Consider the following 20,343-nt stretch of genomic DNA (forward strand, 5'->3'; position numbering starts at 1 on the left):
ATAAGTGATTGTGTAAGTTCCCTCAAATGTTAGAATGGGATGGAATTCAAAGTGCAAGTAGAGGTTTTTGAGGGGAAGTCATTAATAAAATAATTATAGAAATAATTATTTAATAACAATGGCAGCCATTGTTGTGATGGATGGTATAGTGTCCAGTGAGGGCTTATGCCTGATTGGACCCTATAACTGAAAGCTGTAGTGTGATGGGTAAGATTCAGACCAGTTTCAGCTCGCCTAACTCCCAACTGCCTCAACAGGAACTTCTTCCTCTTTCTATACAACTAATTAATTCATACTGCCACTCATGCAAACTGATGATCGCCAGACCAATATATTTGATCTCTAAGATAATAGCACCAACGGGGTGTTCTGTACACCCTCAACTCAACCTTTCCAAGGTTAAACTAATATATTATCTTTCCTAAAATGTTCGTTTTCCTATTATCCCATCTCTTTGAAAGCTAACACCATCAACTCTGGCACCCATGGAATTGTTTAACTCGTGTCCTTAACTGGGCTAATTTTGCCCTCTCTGGAACAATTGGCAGTGTCTAGAGACATTTCTCATCATCATAATTTGGTGCTGGTATCTGCTGTGTAGAGGCCAGGGATGCTGTTATGCATCATACAGTACACAGGACAGCCCCCTATGAGAAATAATGCAGACCCAAAATGTCAGTATTGTTGAAGTTGAGAAACCCTAATCTAGACTGTTGACGAATAATGTTAAAATTTTTATCTAAAAAATCCCAATCAATCCCATCCCAATAACTCTATTATTTTATAATGATATTGAAAATATCTCAAAGAAATGTTTTCAAGATGAAATCAATTATACATGTGAAGAAACGAGCACAGTCCTGATGTGGTAAGCACTTGTTGTGACTACAAGTTTCAATCCCTTGTCTGGAAAAACAACTCACAACAAAATGAAGGCAAAGAATATTAACATTTGTAGGAAAATTTGGGGGGAAACCACATCAGTGCTTGATATGATGAGTGCTTGACCTCTAAAATTGGAGATCTTAAGAATGGCTGCAAGAAACATCACCAATCCTGGAACTTTAATCGATGGCATATAAGGAAGAAAATTCAAAAAGGAATTATTGAGGAAATTGCTGAGGAGAAACTGATAAAAAAATACAAACAAAATAATAAGTGCTTTGGGAATACCAAAAAATCAAGCATGTGTTTTAGGGGAGAAAAAGGAAAAAAAAAAAGGATTTAAATTTGCAATACTTGACTTTGGGCCCCACAACGTCCACTAAGTTCTAAGACCAGTGATCCATCATTGACAAGAGGTTGCTTGGCTGAGAAGCCTTCCCGGGGCCCCCTTCACATCCTCGTTTCTCAGACAGTAGATGAAAGAGTTCAGCATGGGGATGACAACGGTGTACATCACTGAGGTGATCAAGCTTCTCTGGGAAGGTGGATCACAGCAGAACTGAGGTAGTCCCCCAGGCTCTTTCCATATTAACAAGGAGACTACCAAGTGGTGAGACTCTTAGTGAAAATGTAAAATGCTTTATATTTTTTTCCCCTGCAGAAGACATCCTTATTAAGGAGGAGACAATTTGAAGGTGAGAAAAAAGGATCCCAGTGAGAGGAAACACACATAGGAGGGCAGTGGTCACATAAAAGGAGACGTTATTGATGAGGTTGTCAGAGCAGTCCACCTTGAGAACCTGAGCCAGTTCACAGAAGAAATATGGAATTTCAGTGCCTATACAGAAGGTCAGCCTCACCGTTAGTAGAATGTGAAACAGGGAGACAGATAAAATGATGAATGAAGACATCAAAACCATGAGGCCACAGATGTGTGGGTTCATGATGACCATGTAGTTCAGGGGGTGGCATATGGCCACAAACTGCTCATAGGCCGTGACAGTCAGGAAGAAATCATCCATTTCAGCAAAAATCATTTAAAAAATATACCTGAGTGAGATATCCTATGTGAAAGATCTTTACTCTATGTCTGGATGTTCACTAGCATCTTCGGGACGGTGGTAGAGATGAAGCAGATGTCCACAAAGGACAGGTTGAAGAAGACAAAGTACATGGGGTTGTGGAAGTGGGAATCAGAGTGATGAGCAGCTACCCAAGCATGGTGACCAGTGTACATGGACAGGAACACTCCAAAGAGCAGGGACTGCAGTTCAGGATCCTCTGAGAGACCCAGGAGGAGGAATTCTGGTATTTTGTGTTTTTTCCTGATTCTGTGTAGCTGATATGTCTGCCAGGAAAGGAGGCAAAAGCAACGTTCAGTGAACATCCAACTGATACCTGAGTTCGTTAGCACCTTGTGATTCATCTTTAGGTGAACTTCACCCTCTGTTGAGTGTTTCCAAACAGAGAGATTCACTCAGTCAAGTGAGCCCCTTTCCATTTTAAATGTGTGTAATGATTCAGACTTTCTTTAATTTAGCAGAAATCTGTCTCTCCCTCTCTCTCCTTTAACACCCTTTATTCAAATCTATGGACATAAACCACTTTCTTCTTTGATAAGTCTCTTTCAAATTATTAAAGACATCTAACGTCTTTTCTATGGTAATCCCCATACTACCTTGATTCTAATAACTCTGTAATAGTGATGAAGACATGGGTTTTCAACACAAACAACCTCAATTCTGTGACCTTTTGATGTCACGGTTAACTCTCATGTGCCTTATTATTTCTTTATAAAAATATGGTTACTGCTATTAACTTCTTTGTGAGGTTTAGAAATGACTTGAGCCCAGTAAGAGCTCAATAAATGATAGCTATTAATGTCATTATTAATATGTGTTTTATGATGATTATTTTTTTGCATATAATTCTCCTAAAGTACAGTGTAGAGATGTGATTTAGAAAATAGAATCTTGTTAGACTTCCTAGAAAACAATTTTGATTCACCAAAATGCCATCTGTATGACCTTGAGAAAATTATTTACTCTCTCAGCTGCAGATACCTCACCTCTACAATGGGAGTAGTAAATATGCCCTACGTTGTATGACCGATGAGTAAATTAAATGAGATGGCGCGTGCAATTTTTCTTGTGATTCCTGTGACATACAGTGGACACTTGATAAATGTGAACTTCTGTTCTTAACATCACAAAAAATTTGTCTTGCATAGTTACCATTTATCAGATTTTCCTTAAACTAAGGCAGTCATCAAAGATGGAATTTTGATCATTATAAACACAAGTCTGTTACCTCTTTTGACCATCATGCAACACTAATTAACGAAGATCCCTATAGCTTTCTCTTTAAAAGACTGCCAGCCAGGCTGATTCTTCTAAGAAAAGGGGAAAAAAAAAAAGCATGTGGACTACATAGATAAGAGGAGGAAACAAAATCACAAAACAACTAAATAAAATATAAACCACGTGTGAGTGTGTGCTCATGTGCACATGCTTAGAACTGAGAATGTGTTGTTTTAACAAGCAGTGGAATAATTTCAAAATATATGATTGACAGACTTGATAAAAATATTCAAAGCTTCTATAAAATAAATCACCCTAAAAATTGAAAGAAATTTAAGATTTGAAAATGAATGTTTACATTTTCCATGATAGAAAAAGATTTGGTGTTATTAATATCTGGAGAATGTTAATAAATTAAAGAGAGAGGAAGTCATTTAGGCTACATTTAGTTTGAGGAAGTGGGTTGAAAGGGCTTCTCTGAAATACATATATTTGAGCTGTGAGAGGAAGGATGGGTAATTGCTAACCAGGGGAAACAAGGAAAGGGCAAGCGTTTTGGGCTAAGAGAACAGAATTTACAGTTGAACTGTGGATCAATGAGCTTGAGAATGGAAGGGATTTGAGATGCCAATGAGATGGAGAATAGAGAGTGAGGATCAGGAGGACAGAGTGGGGGAGGCCCACAAGGCCAGCATCTTGTACTATTTCTTGATGTGCCTCTCCTTTTGGTAATTTTATGTTTATTCAAAGGTCAGAGAACATGAGTGTTTTTGCTTGCCACTGTCGTTCCAGGTACTTACATGGTGCCTGGCACATAGTAGGTACTGCACACACACAAATGTTAGATATATAATAAATATTGAGACCCAAAGCATCAACAATAACATACAAAAGAAGTCCTTGAGATCACATATGCCTGAATATAGACACAAAATGAAATAAAATTATGTAAAATGCATTCATATCTATTTTAAGAGAATAATACATCAGGAATAAGTAATATCTATTCTAGGAATGAGAAGCTGGTTTAATACTGTGACGTTTGTTAACACAATTCATCACAAAAATAGGTCAATGAAGAAAAATCATAGCCATAATCACAATAGAAAGTGCACTTGGGAAAATGTAACAAATATTACTTTGTTTAGCAGCCAGGACAGAGCCTCTCACTGAATGAGGACACTCAGGACAATTTCTTAACTCAATAAAGAATGGTTGTTTTAAAACTGTCGCCAACAGGATATTCTACATTAAAACACTAAAATATTTGTGCTAAATTCATGAACAGACCAAGGCTGTCTACCCCTTCAATCACTCGATATTTTCCTCAACATTTAAAGAGACTGCTAAGATGACAAAAGGAAATTGAGCTGAGTACCAAACGTCAGAAGTAATTATGTTATTTGTAAATGATATGTTGATTCTAAGGTGAAACAACAGCAACAATCAATACAGAACTATAAAGTGCTACCAGTAAGTCGAATCTAATGCAAAAATAGGGAATATGATAGAAAAATCCCATCACGTGAGGAACAAAATAGACAACTCCTGGTGCATAACAGATCTCCAGTGAGTCGTTAGTGAATAAACAATCGGACACAGGAAATGTGACAGGAGCCTACAATGATGGGAAAGAGTAGAGAAGAGGTGGAGAATTTCCAGAAAATAACTCATTGAAGAAAGGCTCTAGATTGCAAAGAGAGAGAGAGGGAAACAGAAGAAGAGCTGGAAAAGACTGGTTTCAGTGGAAACTAAACTACTTTCAAAGCACAGAAACAAACTTTGCAGACTAAATAAATATGGGACTGTGCCAGTCTCCTAATCTAGAGGTAAAGCCAGAACCCACTTTCTCTCCTCTTTTCCTTCTTACTCCACCAGCCCTCACTGGGGATACACTGGCCCTCTCTGATGGCTATCACTAAAGCTTTTTGTTCTCTGAGGCCTGTCCCTGGGAAGCCCAATTGGGTTTGCATTAGGCTGATATCAGAGAATTATACGTAAGAGGCAACAGAAACATGCTAAAAGTTTCTAGAATCTCAAGAGTTGAATTCTCAGAGCTTCTCACTCAATAAACTGTTCTATTGACTCCTTTCCCCAAACAATTCAGCACGCTTGGGGTACAAAGATTAGAGAGAATGGCCCGTTTTCAGACAATATTGTGTCTGTGCAAGCAGCAAAGGGGGAAATGAATTTATTTCCTTCAAGGAGAAGCTCTTCTTTCTTTGATCTGACATAAAAATTACATGGTGTCCCCTAAAGAAACTTTAATTTCTGTAAGAAACAAAACCAGGAAACAAGTTTATTGATGTTATTCTCTTAAAAATTCTTTGGAGATTTTATGGATCACTTGGTGTGTACAACGCGATGGGGAAAGAGAGGTTCATTCTGAAGAAAAGCAGAGTGCTTAATAGTTTTGTTTCTGTTGAGAACTGAACTAACCAAATGAGAACTGAAAAATATCCCTTGACATTTGCTGGTGACATGGAGGCCTTCATTGATATTAGGGAGGGCTCCATTTATTACCTCTAAATGGAGGAGTAAGGGCAGAAATAATCCATGTAGAGTGGGCTGAAGAGTTTGTATTGAGGAAATATAGGTGACAAATATGAATCATACATAAAATTTGTCACAGAAGAAGAGGACAGAGGTAAAACATAGACTAAAGGCAGTATCATATAGGAGAGAGTTAAAAAAAATTATAGAAGATACAGGAATACATTTCATTTCAAAGAGAGTGATGATATTTCATGTAGGCATTTGACTACACAGGAAATGCTGAAGAGATAATTCACAGGATGCAGTACACACTCTAAAACAACAACAGTCATAATGTGCTGTATCTCCATTTAGAGAATACATGTGTCCAGAAATCAAGTATTGGAAGTAGAAGCAGCCCCATCCCACATCATTCCCAGTGAGCCACTTGGAGAGTTTGTACTTCAGGTCTCCACACTTCTGGCCTCTGCATGTTTAGAAGTCTTGACTCCTAAAGGGATAATACTTCCAGAGACATGGCAAAATCCCATTGAACTTCAACTTACTGGCCAGTATGTTAAAGGACAATACAATGTGGCTCAATAATTTTTATCCAAGGAATCTAAATATGCTTGAGCTTTAGAAAATCTATTTACATTAATTTATTTCATAAATGTATCAATACAAAAGCTGGCAGGTCCAATAGAAATCAAAATGTATTTGAAAATGTTTAACAGTCATTGTTGAAAATGGTAGTATGTACGTGGTGGGGGGGGGGATGCAGGCTCTTAAAGTAGGAAAATAAGGATGTATCATTCAAATGATAAATAATGTGGATTCTTCAATGAGAGCTAACATTCATGGAACATGGAAGCATAAAGAAATGACAATTAGAGTAGAGTGACGTCAGCATCATGGCGGAGTGAGCTTTCCCGTGAACTCTTCCCCCGACAAGATACAACAAAAGGAACAGTCACAGACTCACAGACCAACAACAGAATCCCAGACAGTGAAAAGCTAGAGCGGAAAGACCCACACTGCCGCACATCTGAGAGCGGAGCGTGCTGGGCCCCCGGAGGAAGTGGGGAGAGCCAGTGGGAAACTCCCGCACAGAGGACTCAGAAGAGCCACAGGGCTACCGTCAACATATGAGCACCCCAAAGAGCGGATAAAGAGGGGCAAATGGGAAGCCTCCCACATCAGGGACCCAGAGGGCAAAAGAGAGCTCCCCCCTCCCCGCAAACCGGACCCTGCAGCTCAACCGACCAGACCAGACCTAGCGATCTGCAGCAGACCAGACCAAGAGATCTGCGACAGACCAGACCAAGTGATCCGCGGCAGACCTGATCAAACGCCGGGACCCATGGATCGCAGCAGGAAAAAAACAAAAAACAAAAAACAAAACTGCGGATCGCAGCAGAAAAACCGGGGCAGAGCGCAGGGGGCGTAGACTACACAGCCCTTTACCACCAGACAGTGGCGGCAGGTGGAAATTGCAACCAGAGATTTCCAGGGTGAGGAAAAACAAAACCAACACAGGAACCACAATGCAAAAATATATGAAATCACCAGACCAGAAACAAAATGACAAGCACCGAGAAATCAACCCCGAAGACACAGAAATCCATAAACGAAATGACAGAGATTTCAAAATAGCTATCATAAAAACACTCAATGAAATACAAGACAACACAGACAAACAATTCTATGAGATTAGGAGTTTCTTCACAAAAGAGATTGAAATCATAAAGAAAAACCAATCAGTGCTGATGGAGATGAAGAACACAATGGAGGAGATAAAGGAGAATCTGGAATCTTTAAAGAACAGAGCTGACAATATGGAGGAAAGAAATAGCACTTTAGAGGATAGGAATACAAATATACTCCAGATGGAAGAGGAGAGAGAACTAAGACTAAAAAGAAATGAAGAAAGACTCCAAGAAATATCTGACTCTATTAGAAAATGTAACATAAGAATTATAGGTATTCCTGAGGGAGAGGAGAGGGAAAGAGGAACAGAGAGCCTATTCAAGGAAATAATAGCTGAGAATATCCCAAATCTGGGGAAGGAGCAGGAAATACCAGTAAGCGAAGCCAACAGGACACCTATATATATTAACAGACAAAGGCCTTCACCACGACACCTAGTGGTAAGGCTAGCCAGGGTCAACGACAAAGAAACAATATTAAGGGCAGCTAGACAAAAACAAAAAATAACGTACAAAGGAACTCCCATCAGGCTCTCAGCGGATTTCTCAATAGAAACTTTACAGGCTAGAAGGGACTGGAATGATATATTCAAAATACTGAAAGACAAAAACTTTCAGCCAAGAATACTCTATCCAGCAAAAATATCCTTCAAATATGATGGAGAAATAGTAACTCTCCCAGATAAACAAAAGCTAAGGGAGTTCATGGCCACGAGACCCCCACTACAAGAAATACTCAACAAGGCCCTCATGCCTGAAAAAAGAAGAGAAAGGGAACACAAAGCTTGGAGGAAGGAGAAAAGTAGGTAGACAAACTCAGAAAAATAGTAGATCTTTACCGGAATAGGTTAACAACCACTTAAATACTAAATTCAAAGATCAAAGGAAGAAACTCACCAAAAATAAATTTAACCTCATCACTGTAAACACACAGCCACAACACAAGATAGAATAAGGTATAAGAAGAACAACTTAGAAGGGGAAGAGGAAAGTGATTGAATTGACTTAGGATAAGGAAATAGGAGGCCATCAGATAATGGACTATCTCATACACAAGATTTTTTGCCCAAACCTCAAGGTAACCACTAAACAAATAATCAAAACAAAACCACATATGATAAACAAAGAGAAAACTAGAAGAGTCATAAGACAGAACAACCAAACTGAATTGGCAGTCCAAAACAAATGGGACAAGAAACAAAGGAAATGCAAAAGAACCAGAAAATAAGTGACAAAACAGCAACATTAAGCCCTCATATATCAATAATTACCCTAAATGTAAATGGATTGAACTCTCCAATCAAAAGATACAGAGTGGCAGGATGGATTAAAAAGCAAGACCCAACAATATGCTGCCTTCAGGAAACACATCTCAGCACTAAAGACAAGCACAGGCTCAGAGTGAAAGGATGGAAGACAATACTCCAAGCTAATGGCAAACAAAAGAAAGCAGGTGTTGCCATACTCATATCAGACAAAGTAGATTTCAAGATAAAACAGGTTAAGAAAGACAAAGAAGGGAAATATATAATGATAAAAGGGACACTCCATCAAGAAGACATATCACTTATAAATATATATGCACCCAACATAGGAGCACCAATGTACATAAAGCAACTATTAACAAACCGAAAAGGAGAAATCAACAACAACACAATAATAGTAGGGAATCTTAACACCCCACTTACAACAATGGATAGATCATCCAGACAAAAAGTCAATAAAGAAATAGTAGACTTAAATGAAAAACTGGACGAGATGGACCTAGTAGACATATACAGAGCACTCCATCCAAAAACAGCTGACTACACATTCTTCTCAAGCGCACATGGAACATTCTCTAGGATAGACCATATGTTGGGAAACAAAGCAAGCCTCAATAAATTTAAGAAGATTAAAATCATAACGACCATCATTTCAGACCATAAGGCTATGAAACTGGAAATGAACCATGAAAAAAAAACTGGGAAAGTGACAAAAATGTGGAGATTAAACAACATGCTACTGAACAACCAATGGATCATTGATGAAATTAAAGGAGAAATCAAAAACTATCTGGAAACAAACGAAAATGATAATACGCCATATCAAACCATATGGGATGCAGCAAAAGCGGTCCTGAGAGGGAAACTCATAGCGATACAAGCCCACCTTAACAAACAAGAAAAAACCCTAATAGGCAACCTTAAATTACACCTAACAGAACTAGAAAAAGAAGAACAAACAAAGCCCAAAGCCAGCAGAAGGAGAGAAATAATAAAAATCAGAGCAGAAATAAATGAAATTGAGACCAAAAAAACAGTAGAAAGGATTAATGAAACAAAGAGTTGGTTCTTCGAGAAGATAAACAAAATCGACAAACCCTTAGCCAGGCTTACTAAGAAAAAAAGAGAAAAGGCTCAAGTAAATAAAATTAGAAATGAAAGAGGAGAAATTACAACGGATACCACGGAAATACAGAGGATTATAAGAGAATACTATGAGAAATTATATGCCAACAAATTGGACAATCTAGAAGAAATGGATAAATTCTTAGACTTATACAACCTACCAAAATTGAACCAAGAAGAAATGGAGAATCTGAATAGACAAATAACAAGTAAAGAGATTGAAATAGTAATCAAAAACCTCCCAAAAAATAAAAGTCCAGGACCAGATGGCTTCTCCAGTGAATTTTACCAAACATTCAAAGAAGATTTAATACCCATCCTTCTCAAACTATTCCAAAAAATAGAGGAAGATGGAACCCTTCCTAAATCATTCTACGAGGCCAACATCACCCTGATACCGAAACCAGACAAAGACAATACAAAGAAAGAAAATTACAGGCCAATATAGCTGATGAACATTGATGCAAAAATTCTCAACAAAATATTGACAAACCGAATACAACAATACATTAAAAAGATCATACACCATGATCAAGTGGGATTTACACCAGGGACGCAGGGATGGTTCAACATCCGCAAATCAATCAACGTGATACATCACATCGACAAAACAAAGAATAAAAACCACATGATCATCTCAATAGACGCAGAGAAGGCATTTGACAAGATACAACATCGATTTATGAGAAAAAACTCTCAATAAAATGGGAATAGAAGGAAAATACCTCAACATAATAAAGGCCATATATGACAAACCCACAGCCAACATCATACTCAACGGGGAAAGACTGAAAGCCATTCCTCTGAGAACAGGAACAAGGCAGGGCTGCCCACTCTCACCACTCCTGTTCAACATAGTACTGGAGGTTTTGGCCAGAGCAATTAGGCAAGAAAAAGGAATAAAAGGAATCCAAATAGGTAACGAAGAAGTGAAACTCTCACTATTTGCAGATGACATGATTGTATATATAGAAAACCCTAAAGAATCTGTTGGAAAACTATTAGAAACAATCAACAACTACAGAAAAGTTGCAGGGTACAAAATCAATCTACAAAAATCAGTTGCATTTCTGTATGCTAATAATGAACTAACAGAAAGAGAGCTCAAAAAGATAATACCATTTACAATTGCATCAAAAAGAATAAAATACCTAGGAATAAATCTTACCAAGGAGGTGAAGGACCTATTCAATGAGAACTACAAGACATTATTGAAAGAAATCCATGATGACATAAAGAAATGGAAAGATATCCCATGCACGTGGATTGGAAGAATAAACATAGTTAAAATGTCTATATTACCTAAAGCAATCTACAGATTCAATGCAATCCCAATCAGAATCCCAATGACATTCTTCACAGAAATAGAAAAAAGAATACTAAAATTTATATGGGGCAACAAAAGACCCTGAATAGCTAAAGAAATCCTAAGAAAAAAGAACAAAGCAGGAGGCATCACAATCCCTGACTTCAAAACATACTACAAAGCAATAGTAATCAAAACAGCATGGTACTGGTACAAAAACAGACACACAGATCAATGGAACAGAACTGAAAGCCCAGAAATAAAACCGCACATATACGGACAGCTAATTTTCGACAAAGGTGCTAAGAACATGCAATGGAGAAAGGAAAGTCTCTTCAATAAATGGTGTTGGGAAAACTGGACAGCCACATGCAAAAGAATGAAGGTGGACCATGTGCTATTGCCATTCACAAAAATTAACTCAAAATGGATCAAAGACCTGAAGGTGAGACCTGAAACTATAAAACTCATAGAAGAAAATACAGGCAACACACTATTTGACATTGGTTTTAAAGGAATCTTTTCGGATGACATGCCTACCCAGACTAGGGAAACTAAAGAAAAAATAAACAAGTGGGATTTTATCAGATTAAAGAGCTTTTATAAGACAAATGAAACCAGAATCAAGATGAACAGACAACCAACCAGCTGGGAGAGAATATTTGCAAAACATACATCTGACAAGGGGTTGATCTCCATAATATATAAAGAACTCACACAATTGAACAACAAAAAAACAAACAACCCGATCAAAAAATGGGCAGAGGAAATGAAGAGACACTTCTCCAAGGAAGATATACAGATGGCCAATAGGCACATGAAAAGATGCTCAACATCACTAATCATCAGGGAAATGCAAATCAAAACAACACTAAGATACCACCTCACACCCGTTAGAATGGCTGTAATCACCAAGACTAAAAACAACCAATGTTGGAGAGGATGTGGAGAAACAGGAACCCTCATACACAGCTGGTGGGAATGCAAACTGGTGCAGCCTCTATGGAAAAGGGTATGGAGATTCCTCAAAGAATTAAAAATAGAGATGCCCTATGATCCAGCCATCCCACTAATGGGAATCTATCCAATGAACCTGAAATCAACAATCCAAAGAGGCTTATGCACCCCTATGTTCATTGCAGCATTATTCACCATAGCCAAGAAGTGGAAGCAACCTAAGTGTCCCTCGACTGATGATTGGATTAGGAAAATGTGGTATATATATACAATAGAATACTACTCAGCCATAAAAAAAGACAAAATCGTCCCATTTGCAACAACATGGATGGGCCTGGAGCGTATTATGTTAAGTGAAATAAGCCAGAAAGAGAAAGACAAACACTGTATGATCTCACTCATATGTGGAATATAAACCAACACATGGACAGAGAAAACTGGACTGTGGTTACCAGGGGCAATGGGGGTAGGGGGGTGGGGGGTGGGCACAAGGGGTGAAGGGAGTCATATATATGGTGATGGACAAACAAAAATGTACAACCCCAAAATTTCACAATGTTAGAAACCATTAAAACATCAATAAACAAAAAAAAAAAAGAAATGACAATTAATGAAGATGCAAGGAATGCTGCTATGAACCATCAGTAATTAATATTATTCTGATAATTGAAACAAATGCATAAGATGAAAAAAGAAAGGGGACATAAGCACTGTAAAGTCAAAGACAAGTGTATCATCTTAGTAGATGAGATTTTGGAGGTGAAGAGCCCTGAAATGCAGCCCTGAGTGGGTCCTTCACCAAGCATTTCAATAAATCCCCTAGGACGGTTGTTTTCAAATGTTAGCCATGCATGAGATCCACCTTGATGGCTTATTAAACACAAATGGCTGGGCCTGTCCCTGGAGTTTCTGATTTAGTAGATCTGAGATGAAAGACAAGAATTTGCACGTATAACAAGCTCACAGGGCATGCTGGTGCTACTGGTCTAGAGACACTTTGAGAAACACTTTATTGTGTCCCTAGTACTCTGATTTAATAACAGATTTTCCTCTACTGTTTACATTTCCCCTAACCCTCCCCACGCCCAGCGTTTGCTAGCATATACTGGCTCTTTCTGATGTCATCATGGATACAAGAGGAGATAAGAAACAAAGACAGGGATCACCAGGGCTCTCTCCTGTGTATGTTTCCTACCTGGTTATGGGAAGGTTGTTACAGGAGGAGACTAGAAAAATAATCTAAAATTCTGCTTCATAAAAGCTTTCTGACAATGCCTGGAGCAATGTCTAACTTCTATGGCATTGGGAATGCCACATGTTCAACAGTATCTAAGGTTCCTCTGACCAGATGGTCTCTGTCTTTGCAGAGCACAGCTCTGGCCCTGTCTGGGAAAGACATACCCCTCATAAGGGGTCACACCATTTCCTATTGAGAAAAATTACTTCTCTCTCTGCCCATCCTTTAGTCTTTCTCCACTAGGCTTTCAGTACACCGGCTCTCCTAGTTTCCTGCTACCTCACTGTTCTCTCCTACTCACTCTCCTTTGCAGTTTACTCCTCACAGAGCATCGCAGGGCTCTGCCTTTGGTCTTTCTCCTTATTCACACTTGCTCCTTTGGTGATCTCAACCAGCTTGCTAGCCTCAAATACTACCTTTATGTCTTTGACCCTCCAATTTTTACCTCCAGAACAGCCCTCTCTCCCAAACTCAAGTCTCCACTGGGGTGTCAAAGAAATATCTCCACGTTTTTTAATTGTGGTAAAATATACAAAAGTTAAAGTTTACTATTATAACTACATTTAAGTATATAGTTCTGTGGCGTTAACTACGTTCACCCTGTTGTCCAACCATCACCACCATTCATCTCCAGATCTTTTGGATCATCCCCAAATGAAACTCTGTCCCCATTAAACACTATCTCCCTGATCCCCTCTCCCCCTAGTCTCTGGTAATCTCTTTTCTAGTTTCTGCCTCTCTGAATTTGACTACTTTAGTCATCTCATATAAGTTGATATTTATGTGATATTTAGCTTTTGCCATATGTCATATTTGACATTTCAAAACCTGAAATTCTGATCTCCCCTTTCTTTCCAAATTTGCTACACCCATAGCCCTCCCTGTCTCAATTGATGCAACTCCACTCTTTCAGTTGTTCAGACCCCAAACCTGGAGTCATTCTTGTCTCCTCTCCTTTATCATACCCATATCCTGCCTCAGGACAAATCCACTTGGCTCAACTGACCACTTATGAACTCTTACACTAATACCACCCTCCCTCCCCACCCCAGGTCCTAGCTTCCTATAACTCACCTGGCTTGCTGCAGTCAGCTCCAATCAGGTTTCCCAAACCCTACAATCCATTCGCAACTCAGCAGCCAGAAGGATGTTTTAAAATCCGAAATCAGATCATGTCGTGTGTCTGCTCAAAACCCAGCCATGATTCCCCACGTTCTCACATTAAATGAACACAAAAGTCCTTCGATGGCAGAGAAAGCCTCACATGATCAGCCCCTATACCTGTTCTCCTCTTCTGCTATGCACCCTGTCACCCTCTATGCTGCAGTCACACTCCCCCCAGGCAACCTTCCACCTGAGGGTCTTTGTATTATTCTTACCCTGTGCCTGGGCACTCTTTCCCCAGATTTGCGCTCACGTAAGTCATTCACTGCCTTCACAAATGTAACTTTCTCAATGAGGTTTATGAAGACCATCCTTTATATCATGACAACCTGTCCTCCTCATGCACCTGATATTCTTTATCCTGCATAGTTGAACCTAAAATAATGACTGACACATAATAAATACTCAGTAAAAATAGTTTTGATAAATTGAATAAACAGATGTGGTTCTGAAGGGGCAGTCAGTGACATTGTCTCCTGACCACAGTTGATTCGCCCAAGGTGGGAAGAGCACATGATTGTGTCAATCACAATCTATTTCTGAGATTTTTTTTTCACATGAGAAGCTAAAATAAATCCAGTTTCTCTTTAATAGTGAAACTACTAAAAAAGTGCTTCACACTAATGTGAGGTGTGAGTTGTGAGAGCTGCTGGTTTCTGTGTCTCACCTATTTGCAAGTAGTCGGGCTGAGAAAATAAAGCTGATAATCTGAAAGAAAATCCTTGTAGTGTTTGAGGCCCTGTATCCAGTTGTGCCAGTGTTCATCTGAGCCTCTGTTCAGCTATGAACAGGTGAATCAGGAAATTATTTTCTATCACTTGTCAGCAAAGCAAACCTAATAGTGCAGCCTTATATTTAGATCAGCTAGGACCGTGAATTGGTCATGCCCAATGAAAACCAGCAAGGAGTGCCAGACACACCCTCCACCTTCTCAGCTCAAGGCGTTACTCATCAATTTTTGGCAAATTCTAACTCACACACATCTCCCACGGCAAGCTGAACAATAGCTGCACAAAGATGTTCATGTACTGATCTCCAGAATTTGTGAATATGTTACCTTAAGATGATGAAAGGTATTTTGCAAGTGTAATTAAGTAAAATATCTTGAGATGGGAAATTTATCCTGAATTATCCGGGTAGGCTCAATGTCATTACAGGGGTCCTTATTAGAGGAAGCCAGGAGGGATACAGAGAGATTTGAAGATGTTCTACTGTTGACTTTGAGGAGAGAGGAAGGAACAAAAAGTCAAGGAATGCAGGGAGCCTCTAGAATTTGGAAAAAGCATATAAACAGATTTGCCTCTAGAGTTTTCAAAAGGAAAGTAGCCTTGCTGATACATTTTAGACTTCTGATTTCCAAACCTATAAGATAATAAGTTTTTCTTGTGTTAAGCCACTCAACTTATGGTAATTTGTAGGAAATTTGTAGAAATTTCCTATTTGTAGGAAATAGGAAAATAATACACCTCTCTTCCAAAATCTGCCTCTCTTCTTGCCACTGGCTTAGATCGGTCTCTCCCCTGGACTACTTCCATAGCCTCCTAACTGTTTCTTCTGCTTCCAGTTTCTCCCACTCATAGCAGTCTGAAATTCCTCTTATTATATGTGTGATTACAGCATGGCCCTAGTGCTCAATTGCTTTTAAAATCCTTAATATATCAAACTACGCTCTCAATAATCTGCCCTCCATCTATGTATCTAGACACTTTCTAACAACTCAGTCATAAGTTCCATACTTCCTCCTGAAATGCCTTACTCTTGAATTTCTCCATGCTTATGTGCATGTGGTTCCTTCTTCCTCTAGATCCCACTGTCTTATCCTTTCTGCTTCCAACCCAAACCCATTCTCCAATTAAATTTCTATGGATTAGATGTTACTCAGCACTCAAGTACATTCTCTCAATAAAACTTTCTCCTGAATCCCAAGTGTTGGCAAAGATGTGGGAGAACTGGAACCTTCATTCAGTGCTGATGAAAATGTAAAATGGTGAAGCTGCTTTGCAAACATTTTGGCAGTTTCTTAAGCAACAAACATAAATTTACAATATAGCCCAGTACTTACACTCCGCATTATCTACCCAAGAGAAATAACAACACAGCTGAACACAAAGACATGTACGCAAATTTTCATAATAACCCAAACTGGAAATATCCAAATACCTGTCAACTGGTAAGTGGATAAACAGAATATAGTATATCCACACATTTGAATACTATTCTGCAATTATAAGAAACAAAACACTGATATGTGTCTCCACATGGATTACTCTCAAAACCATTATGCTAAATGAAAGAAGCCAGATACAAAAGATCACATATTGTGTGATTCCATTTATATAACATATCTAGAAAAGACCAATTTATAGAGACAGAAAGCAGATAAGTCATTGCCTAGGATGGAGGCGGGAGTGGAAATTAAGTGTAAATGGGCACAAGGTAACTTTTTGGGATGACACAAATGTTCTAAAAGTGAATTATTATGATGGTTGCATAACTATAAATTTATTTATATTATTGAATTACATTTTCAATGGACAAATTTCACAGTATGTTAATTAAATATCAATGAATCTGTAAAATCAACTTTGTAAAGTTTTCTCTGGAATTACTCGAGGTGATTGAACACTTTTACCTTTGTTTTCAACATGCTCTATGGCACCCAAGTATTATTATGCTCACCACTCTGTGTTGCAATCTTGGCTACCTCTTTGGACCTCTCTTCAATTTGTATAAAGTAGAAAAAAATACTCACTGGAGTAAAATTAACAGAATCAAAGTGAAAGAAAGCCACATCAAATAGGTTTTGCCTCACTAAAAAATTATGTTTTTTCGGGAACATGAAGATCTTCTATCTTGGTTTTTTCATGTCTTCTTTTCCCAAAAGTCCAAAGTTCCATTCATGATATGGTTTTGATACCCTTCACAGCCTGTATCACCTGTTTTGGGTTTTTCCCCCAGAAGCCGACACTGAGCGAAGGATTCATATGCAAGCCCTTTATTGGAAGGAGTAGTAAACATGGAACACAGGTTAGAGAGAGAAGTGATATAGGGAAGAAAATGCATTCTATAAAGCTTACCTGAAGTCAGCTCCCACAATAACTGAGCAGAGTTTTCAACCTGTATGGAAATCATGGAGAATGGCACAAAATCCAAACTTAAAAATGATCCCAGCAAAGGGATGAAGGAGATGGTATACCCTCCACCTCTCCATCAAGAGCTGTTTCTGGTGGACATAATTCCCTGTCACTTTTGCCATGGGAAAAGCATGTTCCACCTGCTCTGAACCATTGACAGTCAGGTAGTCATGCAATGGAGATGGTGAAAAGATCCCATGGAACATGGGAGAAATACTGACAGCTTCTAATACTTCACCCTTCACTGTAGACTCAGTTCTTTCAATATTCTTCTAAAAAAGTGAACTAAGTTCTGAATGCATTCCACAAGTGTGTAACTATCATTCCTGATGGCACCTCCAGGGAGTATCTTCCCCCCAAAATAAACCATGGGAGAGGAAACGTCTTACTCTATTATTTTCAATATTAAGTGTTTTGGGATCTTGGGGTGTGCAGTAAAACTGAAATGATGAGAAATAAGAGTCCAATAACACAGGAAAGAATAGGAAGAAAGGAAAGAAGCAGGAAGGAAGGCAAAGTGTGAAGTGATATCTCAGAGTTATCCTATCTACTATATTCCTATGAATCACCTGGAGAAACTAGCTTTCAAATCTAGAATCCTACTCTTGAGGCTGAAAATCACATCACTGTTTTCGTGAAAAGTATGATAGCAGAGTTAGAATGTGGGCTCAGTGTCAGGTTTCCAGATTACAGTCCATCCCAATTTCAATCTCTTTCTCTGAAATATGGAGTAAATGAGAAAAAAATCTCAAGGAAATGTTGTCAGGATTACTTAAAATGGTACATGTAAAGCAAAAAGAAGAGAATTAATATGGCCAGTACGAAGAGTTTGAGAAGGATAGGTATTAAGTCTTCTTTGAATGTTTGGTAGAATTCACCAGGGAAGCCGTCTGGTCCTGGACTTTTATTTTTGGGGAGGTTTTTGATTACTGTTTCGATCTCCTTACTGGTGATTGGTCTATTCAAATTCTCTACTTCTTCTTGATCCAGTTTTGGAAGGTTGTATGATTCTAAGAATTTATCCATTTCTTCCAGATTGTCGAATTGGTTGGCATATAGCTTTTCATAGTGTTCTCTTATAATCTTTTGTATTTCTGAGGTGTCTGTTGTAACCTCTCCTCTTTCATTTCTGATTTTACTTATTTGTGCCTTCTCTCTTTTTTTTTTTTTTTGAAATCCAGCCATTTGTGACAACATGGATGGACATTGAGGGTATAATGCAAAGTGAAATAAGTCAGAGGGAGAAGGTCAAATACCGTATGATTTCCTTCATTAAGTAGTAGATAATAACAACAATAAACAAACACATAGGGACAGAGATTGGATTGGTGGTTACCAGAGGGGAAGGGGGGAGGGAGGAGGGTGAAAGGGATAATTCGGTACATGTGTGTGGTGATGGGTTGTAATTAGTATTTTGGTAGTGAACATGATGTAGTCCATGCAGAAATAGAAGTACAATGATGTACACCTGAAATTTTTACAATGTTATAAACCAATGTTACTGCAATAAACAAAAAATTAAAAAAAAAAATATGGCCAGTACGTTGGTCATGATTATTGTATCATTTTCATTCCATTTCTTTCAGGAAAAACAAACACACAATCAAATTAAAGTGAAGATATCAACATTTGAGAAGACAATTTTTGGGGAAAAAGATGCAATCACATGATATAAGTGCTTCAGACCTAATGTTGGCAATCTCAGGAATGGCTGCAAGAAAGCTGACCAAAGATAGAGCTTCATGGTCTACAAATAGGGAAGAAAAGTCAAAAAAGAATGACTGAGGAGAAACTACACAAAAACAAATAAAAGGACAGTCATAGGTGCTTTAGGATTGGAAGAAATGAAGCATGTCTTTTAGGGGAGAAAAAGAACAAGAAAATTAAATTCATAATATTTGTTTTGGGCCCCAACATGTTTACTTTGTTCTGAGGCTAGTGACCCATGACAGACAAGAGGCAGCATGGTGGAGGATCCTCCCCAGGGCCCCCTTTAAATCCTTGTTCCTCAGGCTGTAGATGAAGGGGTTCAGCATGGGGGTGACCACAGTGTACATCACTGAGGCGATCGAGCTTTTGTGGGAAGAATGGGTCACAGCAGAACTGAAGTAGACACCCAGGCTTGTCCCGTAGTACAAGGAGACTACAGAGAGGTGAGACCCACAGGTGGAAAATGCTTTATATTTTCCTCCTGCTGAGGAGATTCTCATTATAGAGGAGACAATTTGAGAGTAAGAGAAGAGGATTCCAGTGAGAGGAAATACACCCGGGAGTACAGTTGCCACATACATGGTGATGTTAATGAAGAAAGTGTCAGAGCAGGCTGATTTGAGAACTTGAGCCAGCTCACAGAAGAAATGTGGAATTTCAGCACCTATGCAGAAGGTCAGCTGCCTCAACAGTAGAACGTGAAGCAGGGAGACCCAGAAAATGATAAACCAGCACATCAGAACCAGGAGGCCACAAAGGCGTGGGTTCATGATGACCATGTAGTGCAGTGGGTGGCAGATGGCCACAAACCGGTCATAGGCCATCACAGTCAGGGGCAAACCATCCAGTAAAGCAAAAATTATAAAAAAATAGAGCTGAGTGAAGCATCCTATGTAGGAGATGTCTTTTCTCTGTGCCTGGATGTTCACCAGCATCTTTGGCACAGTGGTGGAGGTGAAGCCGATGTCGACGAAGGACAGGTTGGAGAGGAAGAAATACATGGGAGTGTGGAGGTGGGAGTCAGAGATGATGGTCAAGATGATGAGGAGGTTCCCAAGCACGGTGACAAGGCACAT

General features: G+C 38.9%; 1 protein-coding gene across 1 annotated transcript; it reads right to left on the reverse strand.

The window, feature by feature from the left end:
- Positions 1-1,969: 1,969 nt before the first annotated feature.
- On the reverse strand, positions 1,970-20,343 carry LOC131394207 (olfactory receptor 7D4-like). The gene is made up of 3 exons (XM_058525434.1): positions 19,992-20,343; positions 19,546-19,706; positions 1,970-2,233 (listed from the first exon to the last, which is right to left on the reverse strand). The coding sequence occupies exons 1-3, from the start codon at positions 20,341-20,343 to the stop codon at positions 1,970-1,972; spliced, it is 777 nt and encodes a 258-aa protein (XP_058381417.1).

Source organism: Diceros bicornis, chromosome 30 (assembly GCF_020826845.1).
Source record: "Diceros bicornis minor isolate mBicDic1 chromosome 30, mDicBic1.mat.cur, whole genome shotgun sequence".
Taxonomy (NCBI): Eukaryota; Metazoa; Chordata; class Mammalia; order Perissodactyla; family Rhinocerotidae; genus Diceros; species Diceros bicornis.

Coding starts and splice junctions, on each gene's coding strand:
- LOC131394207 (XM_058525434.1), bottom strand. CDS start 20,343: ATGTGCCTTGTCACCGTGCTTGGGAACCTCCTCATCATCTTGACCATC. Junction 19,707..19,991: donor GGTTCTGATGTGCTGGTTTA/TCATTTTCTGGG, acceptor GGTCTCACCTCT/CTGTAGTCTCCTTGTACTAC. Junction 2,234..19,545: donor GGAACAAGGATTTAAAGGGG/GCCCTGGGGAGG, acceptor CTTTCCTGGCAG/ACATATCAGCTACACAGAAT.